Genomic DNA, 23,811 nt, shown 5'->3' on the forward strand with positions numbered 1-23,811 from the left:
AGAGACCCTAGTAGGGGTGGAGGGCCCTCTTCTGGGCCTGGGCAGCCCCGCCTGCCCTCCTCGCTTTCCCTCGGGGAGTCAGAACCTCTCCCTGACTTGGCTGGTGGTCAGTAGGTCAGAAGACAGCCAGCATGAGTTGGCAGTGCCAGGTTCTAGGAGGACTGATCTCAAGATGGCTCACAAGCTGGCCAGGCCCCTGGGAGGTGTGTGAGCCAGCCTGTACTGTGTTTGCTTGGTGACGGGGCACGTAGTCTCCAGGGCTACACCCACTTTGTGCTGATTGTGGCTGGCCTCAGGAAGCCTGTGGGGCTCTTATCTGGCACCTGCCCTCTGTGGGTTCAGGTAGGGTTTAAGTCTGGAGCAGTCACCCTCCTCTCTGGGGCCCTGGGCCCTTGAGTCATGTTTTCAGGAGCCATGGGCTCATAGACAAGCCTGGAAACCCAGAGCTAAGGCCCTGGAACCCAGGGGCAAGCAGACAGGGGTGTGGCCCTGACTGGAGTAGGGCCTCTTTTCCACCCCTCAGCCTCACCTGTCCCTGAGTCATGCTGAAAACACCTGGATGGCTTCCAGCGAAGGCCAGGCCCCTTTCACCGCCTCAAGTGAGGACCGAGTCCCAGTTCCCACCCACCCAGGCTACAGACGAAGAGTGTGTAGAGTTTCTGCGCCCAGCTCTGCACCCCCAGGGCTCCTGATCAGCACCGAGGTCTGAGCACTAGGTTAAGCATACTTGGTTTGATGGGAGCCTCAGGGCTAGCAAGGGAAGGTCCCAAGCAGCTAGGGCTACTAGCCCTGTCTGCGCTTTGCACTCACCTCCAAAACCTTGCATTTTTACCCTGATCTGATTTCTCAGAAGCTTCCACAGTCCTGCCTTGGAGCCTTGAGTGCAGCCCCTCAAACACCTTCCCGTTAAGAGCAGAGGAGAGGTGTCTCACAATCCCTGGGGCCTAGCCTTCAGGCCTCAGTTTTTCCCTTTTGTACCCTGAAGGGGATCCAGGTAGCAGCTGGAGGTGCAGGGAGATCTTTGGAATCTCAGGGAGAAGGACCATGTTACCAGTCCCATGCTGGCTCAGTTACCTTCAGAGTTTAGCCACCTTACACTGGAGAGGAAACGGAAGCCCAGGCTGAAGTGCAGGGCATAACCGGCAGGGGGCGGAAGAGGACTGGTCAAGAGCTCGGACTTCTTACTGGCTCCTCTCCTGAGAGGAGGCTATAAGACCCCGGACAAGTGACCAAATACACTCTGAGCCCATTTCCCTATCTGCAAAATGGGAGTGGTGAGAGCACCCACTTTATAGGGTGGTTGTGAGGACGGAATGGGGTTGGGCCTGTAAGACTCTAAGTCATTATCAGAATGAACATGGCAGGTCAGAGCAAGGCATAGGAGAAGCCGGTCTTCCAGCCTTCTTTCCTGGCCTCTGAGAGACCCATAGGTGGAAGGGGGCAGGTAAGTGGCAGGCGTGGGGCCTTATCTAGCTAAGCTAGGTAAGGGATGGGGGTTTGGGCTGCTGTGGTCACTGACAGAGGTGATGAGCCCTGACCCCTTCCCTGGCCCTCCCCAGCCTGGCCTGGAGGCCCCCAGCCACAACACCAGCTGCCATCACTTCCCTCTGCTGGTCAGCGGCAGCCTATTACGTGTGGACCTCTTCAACGGGCTGCTAGGACCAGTGCAGGTCACTGCACTGCACGTGACACGCCTCGACAATGTCACAGTGGCCCACATGGGCACAGCCGATGGGCGCATCCTACAGGTAGGACTCCCACCATCTCCATGGCTCCCTGTCCCTGGGTCCCCATCCCCATTTCCATTTTGCTCACAGCTGACCTGTCCCAGGTGGAACTGGCCAGATCTCTCAACTACTTGCTGTATGTGTCCAATTTCTCACTGGGCAGCAATGGGCAGCCCACGCAACGGGATGTCAGTCGCCTTGGAGACCACCTGTTCTTTGCCTCTGGGGACCAGGTAAGGTGGGACTGGGGTCAGGGCTGGAGCCAAGACTGTGGGAGCATAGCCCCTCCATCCCATCCCGCCACCCTGACCTACAATAACCAGGGCGCCTATGGGGTCTGGTTCCCCCTCCCAGCACCCCTGAGCCACCTGTCTGCCACTCCAAGGTCTTCCAGGTACCTATCCAGGGCCCTGGCTGCCGCCACTTCCTCACCTGTGGGAGTTGTCTGCGGGCACAGCGTTTCATGGGCTGTGGCTGGTGTGGAGACATGTGTGGCCGGCAGAAGGAGTGTCCTGGCTCCTGGCAACAGGATCATTGCCCACCTGAGCTTACTGAGGTATGGCTTGCTTGGCAGGGCACAGGTAAGGGTGGGACAAGCTGGGCCTGGGGTGGGGCTCAGCATGTCTTTTTAAAAATTTTTTAATACTATTTCTTTTAGTATCTTTTTTTTTTTTAAAGATTTATTTATTTAAGAGAGAGCGCGAGTGCATATGTACACGTGAGCGGGGAAGGGGGAGAGGGAGAGAATCTTAAGCAGACTCCTTGCTGGGGGTGGAGCCCAACATGGGGCTTGATCCCACAACCCTGAGATCATGACCTGAGCCAAAATCAAGAGTCTGACGTCCCCCCAGGCGGGGGATCAGCATGTCTTAACCATGATCCTCAGGCCTGGAATGTCCTCAGTATTGCCAAGAAGGGTATTCTTGGCAGAGAGGATGGCACATGCAGAGACTTGGAGGCAGAAAAGTGCCTGAGTGAGGACTAGGGAGTGGCCTAGGGGACTGGAGGGAGGGCAAGCAAGGGGCATGACCAAAAACTCTGGGGAAAGCAGACAGCTGAGAGCCCTGACCCACACAAGGGACTCAGGCTCTCTCCCCCTCTTCAGTTCTACCCGCAGAGTGGACCCCGAAGGGGCAGCACAAGGCTGACCCTGTGCGGCTCTAACTTCTACCTGAACCCTGCTCCTCTGGTGCGTGAGGGCACCCATCAAGTCACCGTGGGCCAAAGTCCCTGCCGATTGGACAGTTCAAACCTCAGGTATAATCTGGTCTCTGCCCTTTCTATCCCTGACAGGGGTGACCAAGCAGCCCCTTCCCTCTGAGACCCTGTCTTCTGCTTGCTGGGGGCAAGGAGGTAGGAGGCAAGCTGCAGTGGTTCTGGCTGCTTGGTGTCTGAGGAGACATCTCTGTCCCTTCTTGAGCCTGTATATGCCCTACCCATCTGTGGAGTCGTGGAACTGGGCAAGGTTAGTCCCTGCCTCACCAGATCCTGCCTACCCTGGAGGAAGGAGAGTGAAGAGATGCCGTCTTTGGCCTCAGGGGAGACCTGATATGTGGCAGGCATGCACCCAAGCCTGTGTGACCCCTGACTGACCTTGGATTCCCCTGGTGCCCTAGACCCGTGCCCCGGAAAAACCTTGTAGAGGAGCTTGAGTGTGAGGTGGAGCCCTCGGACATGCAGCCAGCTGGACCAGCCAATATCAGCCTCACCGTGACCAACATGCCCCCAGGCAAGCACTTCCGGATAGATGGCACCTCCATGCTACAAGGCTTCTCTTTCATGGTGAGGCCACCTTGCCTTGTCTGTGCCCTTGGCCAGCCGGGCAATATGGGCAGTGAGGGGCTTGGAGTGGAAGGCCTCTTATGCCAAGCTAAGCCACCTCCATACCCTCTTAGGAGCCAGTGCTGACAGCAGTAAAACCCCTCTTTGGCCCACGGGCAGGGGGCACCCGCCTCACCCTTGAAGGCAAGGGCCTGTCTCTAGGCACCAGCCAGGCTGTGCTGGTCAATGGGACTGAGTGCCCACTGGAACGGTAAGTGCCAACAGGCCAGGGGAGGGGAGGCTACAGGGCACCCCCCCCCCCCCCGGGAGCCCTTACCACGTGGGACTTGGATCCTGCCAGGGCAGAGAGAGGAGAGCTCAGTCACATGGTCAGTGTAGGGAGCAGGTCCAGGAAGAAGGCTCTGTTGCCCCCTTCAGCCCAGAGGCAGTCTGGGGATGGTGAGACAACCCATCACAGAGTTTATTAGCTCCAACCAAGGCTGTGGGGAACGTGTTCCCGCCCCGCCTTCTTGGAAGACTTAATGGCCCCATCTTCAAACAGACCCACCAAGTATGGGCAGGTTGGGATGACCAACAGAGGAACTGGGAGGGATTGGCCGACCCTTGGAGAAGGTAGGTCTGGCCATTACGGAGGGTGATCCTGAGCCCAATCCCCCACCCCGTTCTGCAGGGTCATCGAGGGGCAGCTTTTATGCACCACGCCCCCTGGGGCGGCTACGGCCAGCGTTCCCATTCACCTGCAGGTGGGGGGCGCTGTGGTGCCTGGCTCCTGGAACTTCCACTACCGGGAAGACCCTGTTGTGCTGGGCATCAGCCCCAACTGTGGCTACATGTAAGTGCCACCCCCTTGCCCGCTCTGGTCTCCTAGGAATGAGGGAGCCAGCCCGAGAGAGCACCCCAAGCCCACCACACTGCTCTGCTCCACAGTGGCTCCCACGTCACCATCCGTGGCCAGCATCTGACTTCGGCGTGGCGCCTAGTGCTGTCATTCCATGATGGGCTTAGGGCAGTGGAAAACAGGGTGAGCGGGCACGGGCAGCTGCCAAGTGGGCACTAGCCAGGAGGGAGGAAGGCTGAGTTCCAGCTCTACCCCACGCTGGGCTGAGGAGACCGGGGTGGCGGGAGATGGAACGCCTGGCTCACCACTCTTGCCTGGGCCCCAGCAGTGTGAGGGGCAGCTCCCGGAGCAGTACTCGTGCCACCTGCCCGAATATGTGGTCCGAAGCCCCCAGGGGTGGGTGACGGGGAACCTGAGCGCCCGGGGGGATGGAGCTGCTGGCTTCACGCTGCCAGGCTTTCGCTTCCTGCCCCCACCACATCCACCCAGCATTGACCTGGCTCCACTGAAGCCTGAGGAGCATGCCATTAAGTTTGAGGTAAGCATGGGGGATGGAGGGCAGGGACGGTGGAGGGTTGGGGCTGAAGCCTTGCCCAGAGGAGATGGGGGCACTGGCCAGTCCTCATGACTGTCTCTGCAGTATATTGGGCTGGGCGCGGTGGCTGATTGTGTGGATGTGAACGTGACCATGGATGGTAAGAGCTGCCAGCATGAGCTCCGGGGAGATGTGGTCATCTGCCCCCTGCCCCCCTCCCTGCAACTCGACAAGGACGGTGTCCCCCTGCAGGTAGGCAGCTCAGCTGGCCCTCCGCAGGAGACGTGGGCCGGGGCTTACAGGCTGGGCCTGAGCTGCTACCTGCCCCCAGGTCTGCGTGGATGATGAATGTCACATCCTGGGCAGGGTGGTACGGCCGGGCCCGGAGGGGGTCCCCCAGGGGCTACTCCTCGGTCTCCTGCTGGCCCTGCTCCTGCTTGTGGCTGTGCTGGCCGCTGCGCTGATCTTCAGCTACTGGCGGAGGAAACAGCTAGGTGAGCTCTCCACTCCCCTCCCGACTCAGCCTGTACCCCCAAACCATGGCCTCTCCAAGTCTCTGTATCCTCTTTCTGCCCAGGCCTTGGCGGTCTGCCCACACCCCCTGGGTACAGGGCAGCCTCTAGGAGTTTGGAGAGGCTGGCCACCAAGGGCTGTCTTTCCACAGTCCTCTCTCTAAACCCAGGCGACCTGGTGTCCTTGGACTGGAGGGCCGGAGCCGTGCCCTTGCCTGTGCTCCGCTTGGGCTCTGACTACAGAAATGGCCTTGGTGAGCTGGGGGAAGCGCTGAAAGCTGGAGCCACACCCTCTACTCCACAGGCCCCTCACTCTATCTCCTCCACAGCAGCCCCTGACGCCGATGGTCCGGATGGTCCGGATTCCACCACCCGGGACTACAAAGCGTCCTCCGCAGACAGTGGGGATGGGTCCTGCGTCCCACTGCTGCGGACAGCGTCCATCCAGCTTGGGGACTTGGACTCTGCGCTCCTGGCCGAAGTCAAGGATGTGCTGATCCCCCATGAGCGGGTGGTCACCCACAGTGACCGAGTCATTGGCAAAGGTGTGGGGGCCAAGACAGGTGGGGCTGGGGCACAGATGGAGTCCTGAGATGGCAAGGGCTCAAGGGACATTTAGGCAGGACTCCGCTCTGGCCTTTTCACCAAGCTTTGTGACCTTGGGAATACCACAGAACCTCTCTGAGCCTCCATTTGCTCACCTGTGGAGTAGGAAATCGTTCTGTCTTCAGTGGATTCTGGGGCAGATTAGGCGGGCGTGGGTGGGCTGCAGGCTCTGTCACCGTGTAGCTGCTGCTTGTTTTTAATGTCAGATTGGCCAGTTGGTGCTCTGGGGTTTGGTTGCCGGTGACAGCATGTGGTGTGCACCCCAGGCCATTGGGGCCCCCTCACCATCTCCCCTTCACCAGGCCACTTTGGAGTTGTCTATCATGGAGAATACATAGACAAGGACCAGAATCGAATCCACTGTGCCATAAAGTCGCTGAGTCGTAAGTGGGGAAGAGGCCAGGAGGGTCCCCGGCCCTGCTGTGCTCCCCCACCTTGCTGAGTGACCCAGAGCAGGAGACCTTTCTTCTCCATTTCCCCATCTGACCCTGGCAGAGGGTCTCCCTGGTCTGAGCCTGACTCCAGCCACCCTGCAGGCATCACGGAGGTGCAGGAGGTAGAGGCCTTCCTGCGCGAGGGGCTGCTCATGCGCGGTCTGCACCACCGAAACGTGCTGGCTCTCATCGGTATCGTGCTGCCACCAGAAGGGCTGCCCCGTGTGCTACTTCCCTACATGCGCCATGGAGACCTGCTTCAGTTCATCCGCTCTCCCCAGCGGGTCCGTGCTCAGGTGGCCCAGGGCAGGCGGGGGGAGGCGGGGAGGGGGTCAGGCGACGTGGGCAGTGGCTGGGGATGCGTTGCTAAGCCCTTGCTTACTGACTCACCTGTGGCCCCCAGAATCCCACAGTGAAGGACCTCATCAGCTTTGGCCTTCAGGTAGCCCGCGGCATGGAGTACCTGGCAGAGCAGAAGTTTGTGCATAGGGACTTGGCTGCTCGGAACTGCATGTGAGGGGCCAGAGCATTTGGGGTGAAGCAAGGGGGGCAGGGCACCAGGGTGTGCAGCTGCCTAAAGGCACCTCAGGGAAGGGCCCCCACTCCAGCCCTTACCGTGCAGCCCTCGGCATGTCCACCCTTCTCCGGCCCTCTGTTTTTCTGTCTGCCCTGCGCAGGCTTAGATTGGACACTGTGGCTCTGAAGCCCTGTGAAGGCCTGGAACAAATGGGTTCAGGGCCTGGTGGGGGCCAGTCCTGAGTGTGATTTCCCTCCCACCCTCAGGCTGGACGAGTCATTCACTGTCAAGGTGGCTGACTTTGGCCTGGCCCGCGACATCCTGGACAAGGAGTACTACAGCGTTCGACAGCACCACCATGCTCGCCTCCCTGTCAAATGGATGGCGCTGGAGAGCCTGCAGACCTACAGATTCACCACCAAGTCTGACGTGGTGAGGCCACACCCGTCCCAGAGTCCACAAGGCCTCAGTGTCCTGGGAGAGCACTCGGCCTTGCCCATTCAGCTCCAGCTGATGATCTGAGTCCCGGGAGTCCCCAAGCTGAGCAGCCCCCCACACAGCCCATTTGCCCACCTCTGGAGCAGGTCTAAGATGGACTCCTCTTGCCAGGGCACGAGGGGGCTGTGAACTCATTGGCTCCTTGCCGACAATACAGGGCCTTCCCAGGCTCAACTCTGGGCAGGGTCCGGTGGTAAGAAGAGACTGAGGGAAGATGCTTATGAGGTATTGAGGAGTGGGCTCTGATTGATTTCCAGCTGGAGGGTTCTGGGAGGTAGAGGACCTGGGGGGCCCACCTTCCCCCAAATTTGGGGTAAGAATTGAGTCTCCTCTCCCCTTCCCACAGTGGTCGTTTGGTGTGCTGCTATGGGAGCTGCTGACACGGGGCGCCCCACCATACCCCCACATTGACCCTTTCGACCTCACTCAATTCCTGGCCCAGGGTCGGCGCCTGCCCCAGCCTGAGTATTGCCCCAATTCTCTGTGAGTATGCGGAGGTGGAGATGGGAGGGAGTTGGGCCCCAGAAACAAGGGAGGAGCAGGGGACAAAGCTCTCAGCTGGCTCTCTGACTGATCCTCTGGTCGACCTGGAAAGGGCCCCTCTCTGGGCCTCAGTTTCCTCATCTGTGGACCGGTTCCACCCCCATTTGGGGCTGAGTGCTGGGAGGATATCATGGTTGCCATGGTAACGGTACTCCCCACTCAGAGTCTGGGTTGAGGCCAGTGATTTGATTTCTCAGCACTCCTCTCACCCCACCCCCGCCAAGGGGGCCTGTTTTCCATCTTTTCCATTCACTTAACCTCAAGGAAAGGTTCCATTAGCTCCCACACTAGCCCCCTCCACATCTCCAGATCAGGATTTTTCCCTACTGAATATAGTTTCAGATTCCCTGTTCCCAAGGCACGGTGGCAGCTGCGTTGTCCCCGTGCCTGCCCGGTGGGTCTATGCGAGGGTTCAGCTGCGGAAGCGGTCCGCGTGCCTTGCCCGTGCCCAGGGCTTTGTGGTTAGGGCAGGAAGAACCAGGTCACAGGTAAAGGTGGTTGATGACTCCTGTCTCAGGCTGTGTTCCAAAAGGGTATGAGTAACCCTTCCTCCGGCCCTGCCTGCCTTGGGTTTGATCTTTATTATTCGTTTCACTAGTGCATCTGGTCTGAAGTAAGGGAAATCACCTTTACCGCCCATCTGCCCCGCCGGGTCAGGTTCCCTGAGAGAGCCTCTGAGCAGGGGCTATATGGACCGGGGGTTTCTTGGTAGACTGGGGGCCAGGGAAGCAGGACTGGGCTGGTGGAGAAGCTGGGCTGCCGTGCCCTGTGATGCAGCAGAGGCCGTAGCCCATCCCACAGCGGCTGCTTGATCTGGGGTGGCTCTTCGGAGTATTACAAAATTTAGATCAAGGGGCCTGGTCCTGGGACTAGACATTAGTAAGTCACTGGTCACAGTGAGAGCTTGGGGAAGGCAGCTGTCTTCTGCCTAGGGCACTTCCGAGGGAGGGCTTCAGCAAGAGCCGGCAGCCGCCGCTGGGATCTGAGTGGACCGCCACAGCATCCATTAGACCAGGCCAAGTCCATTCTCCTCTCGAGGCCTCAGTTTCCTCATCTGTAAAGTTGGGATGATGACAGTACCACCGTCAGAGAGTCTGAGAATTAGGAGATTATTGTGTGCAGGGCACTTAGTGTCACTTAAGGCAGGGATGGCATTTCCAAGATGAAGAGGCACGTATTAGGACCCACCAGGCAAACCCAGAGAAACACTGCTTGGGAATCACGGTGCCACTGGGGCCACCCCCCACGTCCGAGGCTCAGGACTTCTCATCCTCATTTCACTGGACACGGGCTTCCTTCCTAAAAGATATAACTGTGATAGTTCACGAACTGCGCCCTAAGCTCTGCACTTTACCTGCGTCCTCCCACCCTCTGCCCTAACAGCTCTGTGATCAGGGCACGATCCAGAGGCACAGAGAGCCTAAGGAACTTGCCCAAGATCACATTGTTCAGGTCACTGGGCACGGCAGTCCAAGCTCTTAACCTTCGGGGCAACTGGGCCTCTGCCAGGTGGGGAGGCAGGACTGGAACAGCAATCCGCAAGGCTGAGAAGAGCTGCCCTGACTGGGCAGCGCTCGGCAGTAGGCCCTGTCACCTGTCCTCATCGCTGTGTGGCCTGCCCTCGCGGATTCACAGCGGGTGGGCCGCCCCGAATCTCCAGCTGGGGATGCACCGTGCTCTGACATGCCCCTCCCCCCACAGGTATGCTGTGATGCATCGCTGCTGGGCCTCGGACCCGGCGGTGAGACCCACCTTCGCGGTGCTGGTGGAGGAAGTGGAGCACGTGGTGGCCAGGCTGCTCGGGGACCACTACGTGCAGCTGCCTGCAGCCTACGTGAACGTGGGCCCTGGTGCCTCGGATGAGGCCAGCAAGCCCCTGGGGCAGTCGCAGACCACGCCTGTGCACAGGAGCATGGGTCGGCCCCGGCCTCTCTCAGAGCCATCACAGCCCACGTGACCCCAGCCCTAGGCAGGCCCCAGGGACCGGCCCTGCCTAGCAGCCAGGGAGTTCGTCCCAACCTGCCTCTGGGCCCTGCCAGGCCTGGGGCAGCCCAAGCTGGCCTCTGTCCTGTCTCTGCCCCTGAACCTTCAGGGGCGACCCGAGGGAGCAGGGCCTCTTGGCCCCTCACTCCACAGAGGGAGCAGTGGGGTGATCCTCGATGCAATGAGTGTTTATGGGGTATCCGGTGTGTGCCCGACCTGCTGGGCACAGGAGACTCAACAGTGACCGCACAGGCACTGGCCCTTGAACTAGTAAATGAACAAACGGATATTCGAGTGCAAATTGTGGTCAGTGCTCTGAAAGAGAGGCAGGCTGCTTTGAGGGAATGGAGGGCAGCTTTAGAGAGAGAATAGAGGTGAGGGAAGCCTCCCTAGGAGGTGACATTTCTGCTAAGGCCCTGTCAGGTGGGAACTGTGCCAGAAGCAGAGATGTGGGAAGAGAGCTTTGGGCGAAGTGAGCAGCACATTCAAAGACTCTGGGGCTGGAAACAGGTAGGGTCAGCAAGAAGGCTCCAGGGAACAGGAAGGGCAGGGCAAGGCCCCGATCCAGGTTACAGGGCCCTGGGGACTTCTTGATGGAACCAAGAAGGGTGGGTTGAGGACCCAGGCGTGCAGTAGCCAGCCCGTGTCTGTCCCTTTCTAGCCCTTCTCAGAGCTCCCTGCTCCACCTGCAGCTCCCCTCACACATATACAGACCCCTCCCCCCCACACACACTATCAGGGCATGGAGACCAGTTCCCCTGTCCCCCCCAAATCCTGCCAGCATTGCCCCTGCAGCCTTGAGAGAGATGAGCCTGCAACAAGGCCTCAGCTCCACACTTCCAAGGCACCCGCTTCAAGATGCTGGACGGCCCAGGCTATTTATACTCGTCAAGGCCACTGCACAACAGCCACTAGAGGGGCAGACGCCACCGGAGAGCAAGAACAGTTTCCTCCTCATGCTGCTCCTCTCCCACACCCTGGATGCTAAAGGGGGCGGCTGGCATGCCAGTGACGGGGCCCAGGGCGTGCATCGTGGTCATTCCTCTGTCTTGCTCAGGACCCCTTTGGCCTCCATCCTGCCAGTTGGGAGACCCCAGCTCACCCTAAGGGGAGCAAGCTCCCTCTACTGTGAGTTCCCAGCTCTTTGCCCTGTCACATATGGAACCCTGGGTTTGGAGGAAGAGCTCCCTGGTAGATTGAGTGGGGGTTTCCTTGGGACTGGAGCTGCCCAGCTGTTCTCTACCCATATTGCTGCCTACAGTGTCATCTCAGGCCAAAGGAGGCCCTGCCATGGGGAGCCTAAGGACCCTGAGGACATGTGGATAAAGCTTAAAAGGAGGCTCTTCTGCTCAAGCGCAGGGTTCCAAAGATCAGGGGTCTATGATCTGGAGAGGTAGAGATGGACTCTGCCTGTTTACCACTGTACCTCTGATCCTCAATCAGACCTAGAGGAGGTTTTGTAGGCTTGCATGCTCAGCCAGGGACCTCTGGTCCGTGTGTGTGTGTGTGTGTTTGTGTGTGTGTAGGGGGAATCCTTTGTGTCGCCCCTGAGGTTGGAAGAAAGATGAGTGGAATGTCCTAGAGTACCCCCCAAGCTGTAGTCCCCATACTAGTTAGGAAGGGCTGTTTCCATCTCTCCAACTTGCAGTCCTCCTGCCCTGACCTCATCCTGGGGATCTGAAGAGAGCTCCCCGCCTTGGGTGGGGAGTGAGGAGAAGGCCCAGAGGCCTCTCTGAAGCTGGACTGAGGCTCCTTTCCCACTGAGCCTCTGAAGTTCATGGACCACTGGCTCGCCTGCTCAGAAGAGAGGGGGTCTGTGCTTGGGAGGGGAGCTTAGCAGTAGAGGGTTCTCAGAAAAGGGCGATGTCAGGGGGTATCAGCTTTTCTGTGCAACCACAATATCGGACTTCAGACATATTTCTGAGCCAGGGGCCTCCAAGGCCAGGATTCTCCAGAGAGGGGCCCCAGTTAAGCAGGTGCTTGGGCCCCTGCATCATGGTACAGCTGCACCTCCTCCTCCCAGCGCTACAGCCCCCAGGCTCTGAGCTCCATCCTCAGAGCCACCTGAGTAATCGCAAGTCCAGCTGGAGTGTCAGGAACTAGAACTGCTTCAGGGTTTCAAATTCTTGAAGGGGCCCCCAGGGAGAAGAGAAAAGGAGGGTTAGTTCTAGGCCCCCAGATGGGCTGGGGGAGACAGAAGGTTTCCGAGTGGCTTCCAGGGCCAGCGAAGGCTGAGCTGCCTTTCCCCTGGGGGAGGCCTGAGTAGTATCTCAGCCACGGTGGGTGGCCGGTGCAGCGGGAAGGTTGCTGGTGGCCATGGTGGGCCTAGGCCTGCCACTAGGGTGGGATGGGGTGAGCAGAGGCTTCTCTTGGGGCTTTGGGAGTCCAGTCTTCTACCATGAGCTCTGGAGAGCAGGTACCAGCTCTCTGGCCTCATCTCCCTCTATCGCGGCCCAGTGGGGCTGGGGGCAAGCAGGTGCCAGTAAAGGTTGGAGGGAGGCCAGGATGGGAGCTGGGGCCAAGGAAGCTGCAGATGACTCACAGCCTCCTGACTGCCCATTGGTGTCACTGTTGTCTGGCACCTGGAGAGCAGGCATGGGGCCGACCGACCTGCTTTGATGGGGGGCCATGGGTCTGGTCTGAGATCCTCCTTATGCCTCAATCCCAGCCTTTCAGAGAATTTTCCCAGGGATCCCAAGGCCCTCTGGGGTCACACCTGAGAGCTCCAGATATTGACCCGTTCCAAACCTTGGGATCTTCTGGGACACTGGCCTCACCAGTCACTCCCTCCGTGCAGCCCATGAGGCCACAGGTCCACCAGTGGTGCTACTTCATTTGCCTATAGGAGAGAGCAGGACCCCAGTGCCAGGGTCGGGAGGGGGGGCATGGTGCTGCTGGGAGTGTCTGAGGCTCAGAGAGGCCCAGGCTGCATCCCACAATTACTGCCTCTGCCTGGGGAGAAGCAGCCCCAGGAATCGGTAGCTGAGCACGGAGCCCCATCTACCTGGCCCTGATGAAGAACACCTTTTATTCCATGCTGGGACTGGAGAACTCCCCTCTGTGAAGACCCAGGATCTGAGCATCTCTTCACTCAGAGCCTCTGCTCTGGCCCTGTGAGGGTCCAACCAGCCCAGAGGTGGAGCTACACCAGCCCAGAGGAGTGGGGATGACTCGGTGAAGGGCCCTCAGTATTCCCCATCTGGTACAGAGGGGCCGGCTGAGCCGCGTTCTCTCCTGCCATTCTTTTGAGGTTTGTTCCAGACAGAGTTTTTAACCCAACGAGTGAGATGCCAGAAGAGCCTGGGCAGCTGTGACATTCACATCTGGCTGCGGTAGCTTCCTGAGTGGGCTGGGTTCTTCAGGCTTAAGGATGGTGACCTGGAGCCATGGCCTTCATGCTTGGTCCTCCCCTGGTGGGAGTCCTTGGCCCAAAGCTTGGCAGGAGATGCCCAGCAGTTGGCAGGGCTTGCCTGACCCCGCTCAGTCCAGAGGTGTGACACCTGGATCCCAGCCATCTCACTCTGATATCCTTAGAAATGACTGTTTCTCCTGAACGCCCCAGCCCCATCAGTCCATCCCAGATAGGAACTCACAGCTCCAGGCTCTATAAGGGAGGGTGGCTCTGCTCCTGAGCCTCCCCACAGCCTCTGCATCTTGTTCTCTATCCCTCCAATGCCCTGAGCATCTTTCTGTCCCTGGTTCCAGGATATTCAGGCTAGGCCTAGCAGGGACGGTCACAGTGCCCTTTAGAGGGAGACACCCAGATCACACTCTTCTTGCAGGATGAGAATCCCAAGATCATTCTGGGATTGTGCCCTACCATTGCTACTCATTCCCCTACAACTTCTACTCCACCCATCTGGCAGCCTTGACCTTATCAGGGAAACAGGGGCACTTACGGCCCTGACAACCTGCCCTTGCTGGGCCTGTGACAGGAGGCCCTGGTTGTCCCTGTTGCTCAGCGGAAGCTCAGATGCGAGGCCCGTGGTGGTTCCTATTTTGAACTCAGGTGGTAGGAGCTGAGGGAAGTTGCTGCATCCTTGGGGCTCAGCAAGGGCAGAGGCAGAGGGAGCTCATGAGGCTCCCGATGCCCGGGGCATCCTTGCCTTCTCTCCTCCGTTCCCTCTCATGTTGGTTTAGCCACCTGCATGCCCACTTGTGGTCAGTCTTGGCCTGGGCACTTGGGATCTGGGAACATATCAGGAAAGGCAGGGGACTCAGAGCAGGATCCCAGGATCGTCAGTCAGCTGGGAGCCAGTGCTCTCTTCCCCATGTCACAAGCCTCACCTGTGCAGCCCGGACCATAGAGACTTAGAGGCTCTCAAGAAGCCAGCTCCTCTCCTGGACTCCACGGTGGTACCAGCTTCAGCCAGGCATCAGTCCTGCTGGCGTGTTCCTCCCAGCTGGGGGGCCACCTCTTCGAAGGGGAAAAAGAATCCTTTGGGCAGCCCCAGTCACCCTTCCCACATGGCCCCTTGCCCACGGGCTCTGACCCAGCCACCTGTTCTTAAAGTTGCCCCCACCCTCCACGGGGCCTGGGTTCTTCAAGGACCCCAAGGGAGGGCAGATCTCAGCTCCTCTCTGCAGATGTGGTCGGAGGTCTCTTCCCAATAGTCGTGGAATGATGTGTGCTTCCAGAAGCACTTCCTTTGTCCCCACCTAGATTGGCTCCCAGCTGGGGGTGCTGCTGGCCTCAGCCCCGGGCCGTCAGGGCGCCTGTGCCCTCGCCCTCCCTCCGGGCTGGTGCGGCTGGCCATCTTTCACGCAGAGTTACGTAAGCTTGAGTCAATTGGAGCTCAGAGCAGTTCATTGTGGGCTATTTTTAAGCTGTAACACGTCTCAGCAGAGGGGTCACTGCACCACGGCTTGCAGGGAAGGTTGTTTAAACATCTGTTATTTAAATTTCCTATGCCTTAGAGCTCAAAAGCCACATCCTCCTGGCACTCCTGGATCTGCATTCCACATTCCAGATTAGGAGTAGATTATCACCCCTCATCCCACCAAGGGCTCCCCTGGGGCCGGAGTTCTCTGCACCCTGGCTGTCTTCCTTCCAGGTCAGGCAGGGAGACCAGGCAGGAGGAGGGCCCCGCTGCCTCTCTGGAATGAGTGCACCCTGGCCAGGACAGGCTTCAGAGAAGCAGGATGTTAGTGCTCAGAGGTCACTTGGATAGCCCCAGGGAGGAGGGTCAGGAGAGGGAAACACAGAGCACTACCGAACAGTCTGTGGAGCCAGGAGACCAAGGGTGCTTCCTTCCTCCCTGGGGGCCTCGGTTTCCCGTTAGTACCCGGAGCAGGTTGGAGCACAACATCCTTTTAGGTCTTTTCAGAAGCCTGCCTTTACCTGGGCTGTGCTTCTACCCAGAAGGCCCTCCCTTCACAGATCTAAATGCTACCCATCTGCACCCTCAGGGTCTGGGGCAGGAGGGCTGGTGTATGAGCTCCTGGACGGTGGGCATAAACTTCTGGGGAAACAGGCCTTGCTTTTCACTCCACTACCAAGTGGTTGCCTCCGCTGGGAGCCCTTTATGGCAACTTTTGATCCTAGAATTTTGGAGATATCCAGAGTCTTCCCAGGGCACAGGGAGGGGAAGACAGGTAGACTGGAAGAGTGCAGGGCCAAGGATTTGACAGAGCTGTTTCCTGAGAACACAAAGAAGCCAAAAATACAGGTGCATTGGAGAATCAGGTCTGGGAGACTTGGCTAGTCCTGGAACCTTCCCTTTCCCCTCAATGCCCTTCCTGCCCACCACCCTCAAGACATCCTAGGTCGGAGGGTTCTAGCCTGATCCACAAGGAAGAATGGTTTCTCAGAGTACCCTGACTCCATCTCCTGAAGCCTGACCCTCTCCACAAGGGTCAGGGCCTTTCCCCAAGGCCTGATCAGAGAGGGCCAGGTGAGGTGTGAGAGGAGGTGATGTCAGGACCTGCCCTCACAGAGGAGACTCCTTATGGCCTTGTCTTCAGACTGGGCTTCTTCCAGTTCTTCTGGGCACGCCCCCCTATCCCGGAGAGCCCTCAGCCTGGGGAATGGGCTCAGCCTCGGGGAGGGGCTCTCCAGTTTGCCATGGCAACATGTTGGCCCTCCTCACTTTCCAGAATCAGAAATAGAATTGGTTGCCCTTCTTCGTGGTGAGAGACTGTTTAAAAACATGTAGGGGGGAGGGGTACAGTGGCAATGTCCCTGCCCGAACCCTGGGGGCTCAGCAGAAGGGGGCTAGCCTGGGAGCCTCTCTGGCTGCCCTGCTGCCCCTCCCCTTACCTGGATGAAATGCAGTGGGCTTTCGCTGGGCAAGAATTCTGAGTACAAAGGACTCAGCCTGGTTCAGGAAGGTGTGTAGCTGGCCCCTATTCAGCGATGCCAGGCTCCCAGGAGGGCACTGGCTTAGAGGTGCCAACAGGGAAAAGGCCCCTCCCAGTCTTGAGCCACCTGCTAAGCTATTGGGAGGAGGAGAAGGTTTCATGTGGGACACAGCTTAGGTGGGGGCTTGGGGCTGCAGCACCCAGGGGGAGGCGTGTTGGCTCCCTTCCAGCAGGGTCCATGCCTGCCAGCCCTGGGCATGGGATCCAGTGGTGGTACCTAAATTTCTGAAGTGTGGATCCAGAGCCTGGTGGCCTGGCTTCAAATTCTGGCTCTACTGCTCATTTCGCTGAGATCTCAGTGAGTTCTCTCTCTTCTCTGTGCCTTGATTTCCTCATTTGTTAAATAGGGATGAGAATGCCCAGCTCATCCAATCACTAAGAGGCTGGGTTACAAGCCCTCAGCACTGCCCGGCCCGCAGGAAGAACCCAATCAGCGCCCGTCATTGTTCTTATAAGGGGTGTTTGCTTCCCAGGGGGGAAGAGCCTTCTCCTCTCTCAGGACTGCTTTCTCTGGGCCTGCCTTCATGGGCCATACCCTTCAGTTGGCTCTGCCCCCCTCCCTTCCTGAGGATACCTCAGGAAGATATCTCAGGTCAGTTGGTCACAAAGCTCCCAGCCCTGGAAAGGAGGATTCTGCCCCACTTCTGTAGGAGATGGGGATGGCTGAGTGGTCGGACAGGCAGGGGGCTCTCAGGGCCTCCCTCCCTGCCTCCCCAGCTCCCCCCGCCCCGCACCTGCGCTAGAGGCTGCCACGAGCATCTCTGTTGTGCGGGAAGAAATCAGTTTGCTCGGGGCCAGAGATTAATGAAGTTGATAGTGTTCAGCGAGTGTGTGCATATGTGCATATACGGAAGCAGGCCACTCGGACCCTTCGGCTCTGCCACCTTCCTGGGCCGTAGTGGGGGATGAGCAGTAGCGTTGGAGACATCTATTCCCACGCCGAACTGAAGGCAGCATCTGGGGGAGGGGGAGGAGGCCCCGGGGGGCCTGAATGGGGCTGAGTCAGGCTTTGCCCAGTGCCTGTCAGGAAGATGCAGATGCTGCACAGTGCCCGTCCTGGTCCCCGGTCACGTCGTTTCACACCCCACGGCCAACTGTAAGCACTATTTTTAACCTTTGTGAAAACACGGCTTCAGAGGACAAGCCGATAGCTGCATTCTCCACAGACCTGTTTCCTGGGCAGAAAGACTGAGGCCTGAAAGGACACAGGCCTGGGGACCAGAAGGAAGAGGCTCAGAGCTCACAGCTGGGAGGAGGGAGGAGGGCTGACCCCGTCCCAGGTCAGAACCTCCAGAGTAGGCCTGTGGTAATGGGTGGGTCCCCAAACTGCTGCCCAGGCCTGTCTTCTATGGCTGTAGGGCACATCTAGGCCTGGGCTGGTGGTCCAGACAGGTCCCACCCCTCTCTGTCCTATGTTTGCCCATCTGAGAAAGGGAGGGTGGGAGTGTCCACCCAGTCTAATAGCTTACATTTCCTATGTGCCCACTCTAGGTCCAGTCCTGTGTCCAGCTTGCCCTCACTACATACACAGCTCTGCCCACTGTGTGCCCAGTCCGGCACCAACCATATCCGCACCCCATAGCCTAGCCCTGTGCTCACTGTGTCCTTACTGTGCCCCATCTGTATGTAATTGCCACTTGGCTGGCCCTGTGTCCACTGTGGCCTAGCCCTATGCTGAGTGCTCTGCCCCCCTCCTGGCCAAGTTGACACAATGTGACAAGAGCTAGAACATTCTGACTTGAGGATTCTGAGCAAAGGCCCCACCCCCACCCCTGTCGCCCCCATACCCACTTCTGTGGGATACTGGTTCTAGGCTTCAAGGACATGTGGCTCTGGGGAGGGGGCTCTATGAGGCACAGGCAGAGGAGAACCATCTGGAGCAGAAAGACTGCCAAGGAGCTGCTGTCCTGGAGCAGGGGCCAGGGAATACGGGGGAGAGGAGCCCGGGCCTGAGCTGGGCCCCTCACCCTCTTCTGTGTCCCAGGACTCAGTGGTAAAGGGGCTTTGATCCCCAAAGGGCCTTGTGTCACATACTTGGAACTCATCCCTGGGTCAGGGCTAACGTCTCAAGTTGCCCCACGGAAAGAGAGGAGAAAGAACCAAGTCTGGCATCTGAGGTAGACCAGGAATGCTGGTCTCCCCTGCCTACCTTTCTCCTTTGGCCTTACACCGCCACTCCCAGCCCCTGCCACAAGGGCACCACGCTCACCCTACTGCTGGCTTGGGTAGAGAGTAGTTAGTCACCTGGCTGGTAAGGGGAGAGGGGGCTGGCCTAGGGTTGGCAGACTTCACCAGGGTCCCTGGGCCTTTCTGTCTCCCAAGGTTCCCTGGGCAGGCCCCGTTCCTCAGGGGGGTGGGGCCTCTGGTTTCCCACACTCTGTCACCTCCCCCCCACCCAGGTCACTAGGGGCTGTGATGTGTGGGGTTGCCATGGCAATGAAGTGGGGGCAGGGCACCTAGGGCATGGAGCAGGACTATGGAAGTCACCAAGAAGGTGGGGGACCCTGATCCACCGGGCCCCCAAGGCCACCCCTCGGCCAGCAGCCAGCAGCCGGGGGGTGGCCTCAGAGGGTCCCAGGGACCATGGATAAACTCGGGATCTGTATACTTCGCGCAGGGTTTGTCATTGTCCACTGAGGCCATCACTGATAGGACCTGTGGCCCTGCCTCCCAGGCCCATGCCCCTGAGCCCGTTCACCAGCTACACCAGGATCCTGCTGAGGTTGGCTCCCAGTGTGTCTGCGAGCAGGCCTCCCAAGATGCCCCGAGACTCCCCTCTACTAGCCCGTTTCCGAGCTCCATCGTGGGAACCCCAGCGCATCCCAGCGTGGAGAACAGGACCCTGGCCCTACCCGTGTGCACACACAGCGACGGCACCAGTGATTCGATCCAGCATGGATTCTGCCGCTCCCGGGCTCAGGTGCAGGTTGCAGGGCAGGACAAGGTTCCAGCTAAAGTCCTGGTGGGCTGGGGCAAAGGCCCCTGCAGCCCTGACCAGGTAGCCCCCTTGGGCAGCAGGAAGAGCCGGAGGCTATCCTATTTCCTTTCGGGGGACGAGGGCTCAGCCACAGCCCAAGGTCCTCTCCCGGCTCCAGCCCAAGGTCAGGACCAGGGCAAGTGCCCGTGTGCGGCCCAGGCTCCTCCAACTCCAACTCAGGCAGATGCCCCAGCCGTGGCTCCAACTCCAAAGCCGGCAGCAGTTGAAACTGACACCTACAACTCTGACCACTCGACAGACACCGCTACCATGACCAGTGGCCTGTCCCAAGACCCCCTGCTCAGGAAGAGTAGCAACCAACGGCCAGTCCTCTTGGAGTCTTCCAAAGTGGTCTCGTCCTGCCAGGACAAAGTGGATTTGGGTTTTCAGAAGGAGCCTCCCACCCCAGCGCCTTCTCCAAATGAGTCCTCAGACCATGTCCAGGAGCTCGAGGTTGCCAAAATGCAGGTGTTATCCAACCTGCCCGAGAACCCAGCGGAGAAGCCGCCGGTCTGTACCTCTGGGCCAGGCAGCCCAACACCAGGCTCAGGGCCTCTGGGTAGCCCCAAGTCCCAGAGGAATAACGAGGGGAGTTGCAGCTCTCGGCCAGACCAGCAGCCTCTCAACGTTTGCAACAATACCTGCTCCAGTGGGCCACGGTCTGCCTACCAAGTGTCTTGCCACAAGCAGTCACCAGTCCAGTCTCCCAGGGAAGCCATCCAGATCCCCCCCTCCACTGCCCCTACCTGCCAGCTCCGGGATGCTATGGAAGACCGTGTGCTGGTGTTCGATATGGCCACGGGGAACACCAGGATGGGGCTGCTGTGCCATGACCCCATGGGTCCACGGGCAGTGCTGCTGGGTGTCATGCCCAGCCACCCATCCATCTATGTCCCCGAAAATGTGTTGTCCGCTCCACCGTTAGCCATGCCCATCCTTTCCCCTGACAACAATCGCTCCAACTTCTGGTCTACCTCGCCCATGCTGTCCAGCCCTGTGCCCTCCAGCCTCTCATCTGGAAGCTACCGAGAGGTGGCCCTGGTTCCCAAGGAGGGCAGGCTCAACTTGGAGTCACAGAACTCCCCTGGTGCCGAGACCCCCATCAGAGTGTTCACTAGGCCCGTTCCACTGGGGATGCCCCTCCAGTTTGGGGAGGGGAGATTGAGCCATGGCCATGGTCCGGGCTGCTCCAAACCTGATGCTGAAAAAAATGAACTTGGCCGTACCATCCGGACGCTGGACACCTCCCGGATGCAAGACGCCTCCACAGTCCAGCCCAAGAAACTGCAGTGGGTGAACTCAGAGCAGACCCCAGAGCCTGTCCCACAAGCCCCAACCCAGGAGGGGCCCAAATCCCTGCTTCAGGAGGATATAGGCAACCACAACCAGAAAGAAGTCCTTACTGCTCACCCTGACAGCCTTTGGGCTGAGGGTGCTGGGCAGGTCTCCCTCGGTGGTCGGCCGCCTCTAGCCAAGCAGCATCCCCTTTCTGGACAGCCCCCTCCAACTGGTCAGCCTCCCTCTGCTGAGCAGTGCCCCCTCACCAGGCCGACCCACCTTTCTGGACAGCCACTCCTAGCTGAGCCGCCCCCCTTCACCAGGCAGCTCCCCCTTCCTGGTCAGCTCCTTCTCACTGGAACCCCTCTTGCCAGGCAGCTTTCTCTCACTGGGCAGCCTCCCTTTTCTCAAGAACCCCCCATTTCCAAAGAGCCCATCGTCTCAGGAGGGCCCCCCATCACCAGGGAACCTGGCCAGGCCTCCACCTTGTGCCAGGAAGGGGAGCACTTGAGCTTCCCGGCCCATGTGGGGGTACTTCAGGTGCCCCTGGCCCCTGAGGACGTGTGTGTCTACATGAACAGAGAAAAGGTCGGCGTCGGTGCCCCTGATCCGATGTCCACACATCAGCTCTCCTCCTGGCAACCTGGCGGCTCCCCGGGCACCCAGGAGGAGCAGTTTTCCCTGGTCACCTTCTCCACACCTGGCCCCGGCTGCAAGGTCTTGCCCGTGGCCATGGTGGGCACGGAGCCCCAGGGTCCCCGGTTCAAGCTGACACCTGAGGACATGGCACACTCATCGGTGGTTGCACACCTCGGCCTGCCCCGCGGGGCCTGCTACGAGCTGGTGCCCAGCACAGATGCTCTGCCGGCGCAGTCCCTCGTGCTCTGCCGCCCCTCGCGGGGCCCCTACCGGGACATGGCGGCGGTGGTGATCGACACGGGCACAGGCTTCACCAAATGTGGCCTGGCCGGGGAGGACCACGTCCTCAGCGTGGTGCCCTCCCGTGTGCAGCTGCTACAGTGCCCGGCCCAGGCCGAGCCCCGGGACGCGGTGCCTGAGAACCAGGAGGCCTCCTATTCGGTGCTGAACCGCGGAGTGGTCTCCGACTGGGACGCCCTGGAGGGGCTGTGGCAGCACCTGTTTTACTGCAGGCTGGGCGTGCGGCCGGAGGAGCTGGCTGTGCTGGTGGCCGACTCGCCCATCTCACCGCGCACCAACCGGGAGAAGGTGGCCGAGATACTCTTCGAGCGTTTCCACGTGCCTGCCATGCAGACGGCGCATCAGGCCCTGCTGGCGCTCTACGCTTACGGGCGCACCACTGGGCTGGTGCTGGGCAGTGGCCACGGCACCTCCTACGTGGCACCTATCCTCACTGGGGATCTGGCCCCGCTGGACACCTACCGGCTGGATGTGGCTGGTGCCGACCTCACTGAGTACCTGGCTCAGCTGTTGCTGGCAGGGGGCCACTCGCCGCCCAAGGTAGGGCTGGTCAACCAGATCAAGGAGGCCTGCTGCTACGTGGCCATGAACATGACGGCTGAGATGGCCCGCACCCAGCCCCAGGCCCGGGTGGACTTCGTGCTTCCAGACAAGCAGGTCATCACACTGGGCTCTGAGCGTTTCTGCTGCCCTGAGGCCCTCTTCCAGCCCAGTCTGCTAGGCCTCAACCAGCCTGGCCTCCCGCAACTGGCCCTCTTGAGCATCAGCCGGCTGGAGGCCAAGCAGCAGGAGGAGCTGCTGGCCAATGTGGTGCTGGACGGCGGCGGCACCCTGATGAATGGCTTTCCCGAGCGCCTGAGGCAGGAGCTGGGCCCCCGAGCCACTGTGCTGGGCTCGCCCCACCGTGCTGTCGCTGCTTGGCTTGGAGGCTCCATCATGGCGTCCCGGGACTCCTTCCAGAGCCTGTGGCTCAGCCGCCGTGAGTACGAGGAGGAAGGCCCTTGGGCCATCTACAAGTACCATCTGTGAGCACATAAAAGTTCTGGTTCTGCTTACTTCGAGCACTGTGGCCTGTTTTAGACACAGGGTGGCGTGGGGAAGGACAGAGAGAGGCCGGGCACGGAGTCAGGGACGGGGGCCCCGGCACTCCCAAGGCACACCCTGCCTCCGCACATGGGAACTCCATGGGGTCTAGCAATCCTATCCTTTCCAGAGAACCTCAGAACCCCTCGGCTGGCATTGGCTCGGGTCTAGCCTGACCTTTACTGCACCCCAAGGGCAACCACACACAGTGGCTGCTGTGGGTTTTGCCCCGTTGCCCCGGCGACAAGTGCAATTACCCTTGATTGCCAGCTGGTTGCCATGGCAATTTCAAACATAATGTAATAACCCACACAGCCTGGAGTGAGTCATGAAGGGGGGGAACAGCCCCCTCCCCTAGCTCCAGAGGAAAAGACTGCTCGCCCTCCTCCATCCTGGGCCCTCTACGGGGGGCTGAGGACAGCAACGTGGACAACAGCCTAACAGTTCCAAAGATGGCTGGGGACGTGGAGCGTTTGTGGCCCCCAAGGGAGGGCACCTGTCAAAGTTTGGGCTTCTTGGGGGAGCTGGCCTGGTAATGCAGGTGCCCCCTAAAGTCTGAACTTCGGCTAGAACTCTCTGCTTCTGCGGGCCAGTCAGAATATGAGGGTATGGGAGTGCTGGCCTTTGGTGCCCTGGGGCAGGAAGTCAGGGTCATGGGGGGTGGCAGAGAAGTCCTGGGTCCTGGGTGGGTGGTACAACCTGTGCTGAGTGATGAGGTCTGGCCGGCTTTGTAGGCTCCGTGGAGAGGGAGGCTCCCACTTTCTCCTGTCTCTGACTGGCTAGCTCTGGTGGGAGCCAGAACTCTCAACCTTGGGCTCCCTTTTCCTCCTCAGCCTTCCAAGCTGGGCTGTCCCCACCCACAGGAGGGCAGGTGTCCTCAGAGAGGCTCCTGGACAATGCCAATGCCAACTGCCCCTGCTCTTTTCCCAGGCTCTGCCCTATGCTAAAGGACCTCGGGCCATTCCTCTGGCCGGGGGGGTGGGGTGGGGGGTGGCGAGAAGCCATGGCCCCTGACCCGGTCTAGCTCCGAATAGCGGAGGTAGGAATAAAGTTCCACGTGGGCCTAGTCCATGGCCTAGAAGAGCTGAGAGGATGGCATCCAGCTGGTACTGCTACTTCCTGCCCGGAGGGTGGCCGCAGCCTGAAGCCAAGACACCAAAGCCCTGCCTTGCCCGTGCCTCCCTCCCTGAGCGGGGGCT

General features: G+C 59.7%; 2 protein-coding genes across 15 annotated transcripts in view; both read left to right on the forward strand.

Annotated features, from left to right (window-relative positions):
* Window positions 1-10,262, forward strand: part of MST1R (macrophage stimulating 1 receptor) — a 13,048-nt gene extending 2,786 nt beyond the window's left edge. The window contains exons 2-21 of one of the 14 annotated variants that reach the window (XM_054504728.2): window positions 524-703; window positions 1,560-1,748; window positions 1,832-1,960; window positions 2,113-2,283; window positions 2,833-2,984; window positions 3,344-3,509; window positions 3,623-3,759; window positions 4,180-4,341; window positions 4,437-4,530; window positions 4,673-4,885; window positions 4,988-5,134; window positions 5,214-5,376; window positions 5,460-5,648; window positions 5,724-5,939; window positions 6,303-6,383; window positions 6,537-6,718; window positions 6,838-6,947; window positions 7,218-7,383; window positions 7,796-7,932; window positions 9,694-10,262. In XM_054504728.2, the coding sequence (XP_054360703.2) occupies window positions 524-703; window positions 1,560-1,748; window positions 1,832-1,960; window positions 2,113-2,283; window positions 2,833-2,984; window positions 3,344-3,509; window positions 3,623-3,759; window positions 4,180-4,341; window positions 4,437-4,530; window positions 4,673-4,885; window positions 4,988-5,134; window positions 5,214-5,376; window positions 5,460-5,648; window positions 5,724-5,939; window positions 6,303-6,383; window positions 6,537-6,718; window positions 6,838-6,947; window positions 7,218-7,383; window positions 7,796-7,932; window positions 9,694-9,949 (3,240 nt within the window). In that variant the 3' untranslated portion in view covers window positions 9,950-10,262. Of the gene's footprint in view, window positions 1-523; window positions 704-1,559; window positions 1,749-1,831; window positions 1,961-2,112; window positions 2,284-2,832; window positions 2,985-3,343; window positions 3,510-3,622; window positions 3,760-4,179; window positions 4,342-4,436; window positions 4,531-4,672; window positions 4,886-4,987; window positions 5,135-5,213; window positions 5,377-5,459; window positions 5,649-5,723; window positions 5,940-6,302; window positions 6,384-6,536; window positions 6,719-6,837; window positions 6,948-7,217; window positions 7,384-7,795; window positions 7,933-9,693 lie in introns of those variants that run through there. The other 13 variants (XM_054504730.2, XM_054504732.2, XM_064595852.1 and 10 more) reach the window with 13 other exon arrangements.
* A 107-nt stretch (window positions 10,263-10,369) lies between these two features.
* On the forward strand, window positions 10,370-22,581 carry LOC123863017 (uncharacterized). The gene has a single exon (XM_045902198.2). The coding sequence runs from the start codon at window positions 18,812-18,814 to the stop codon at window positions 22,556-22,558; it is 3,747 nt and encodes a 1,248-aa protein (XP_045758154.2). The 5' UTR covers window positions 10,370-18,811; the 3' UTR covers window positions 22,559-22,581.
* Window positions 22,582-23,811: the final 1,230 nt, after the last annotated feature.

The sequence above is a fragment of the Mirounga angustirostris genome, unplaced genomic scaffold (genome assembly GCF_029215605.1).
Source record: "Mirounga angustirostris isolate CCGP_5_RB_7025 unplaced genomic scaffold, mMirAng1.0.hap1 SCAF_1, whole genome shotgun sequence".
Classification (NCBI taxonomy): domain Eukaryota; kingdom Metazoa; phylum Chordata; class Mammalia; order Carnivora; family Phocidae; genus Mirounga; species Mirounga angustirostris.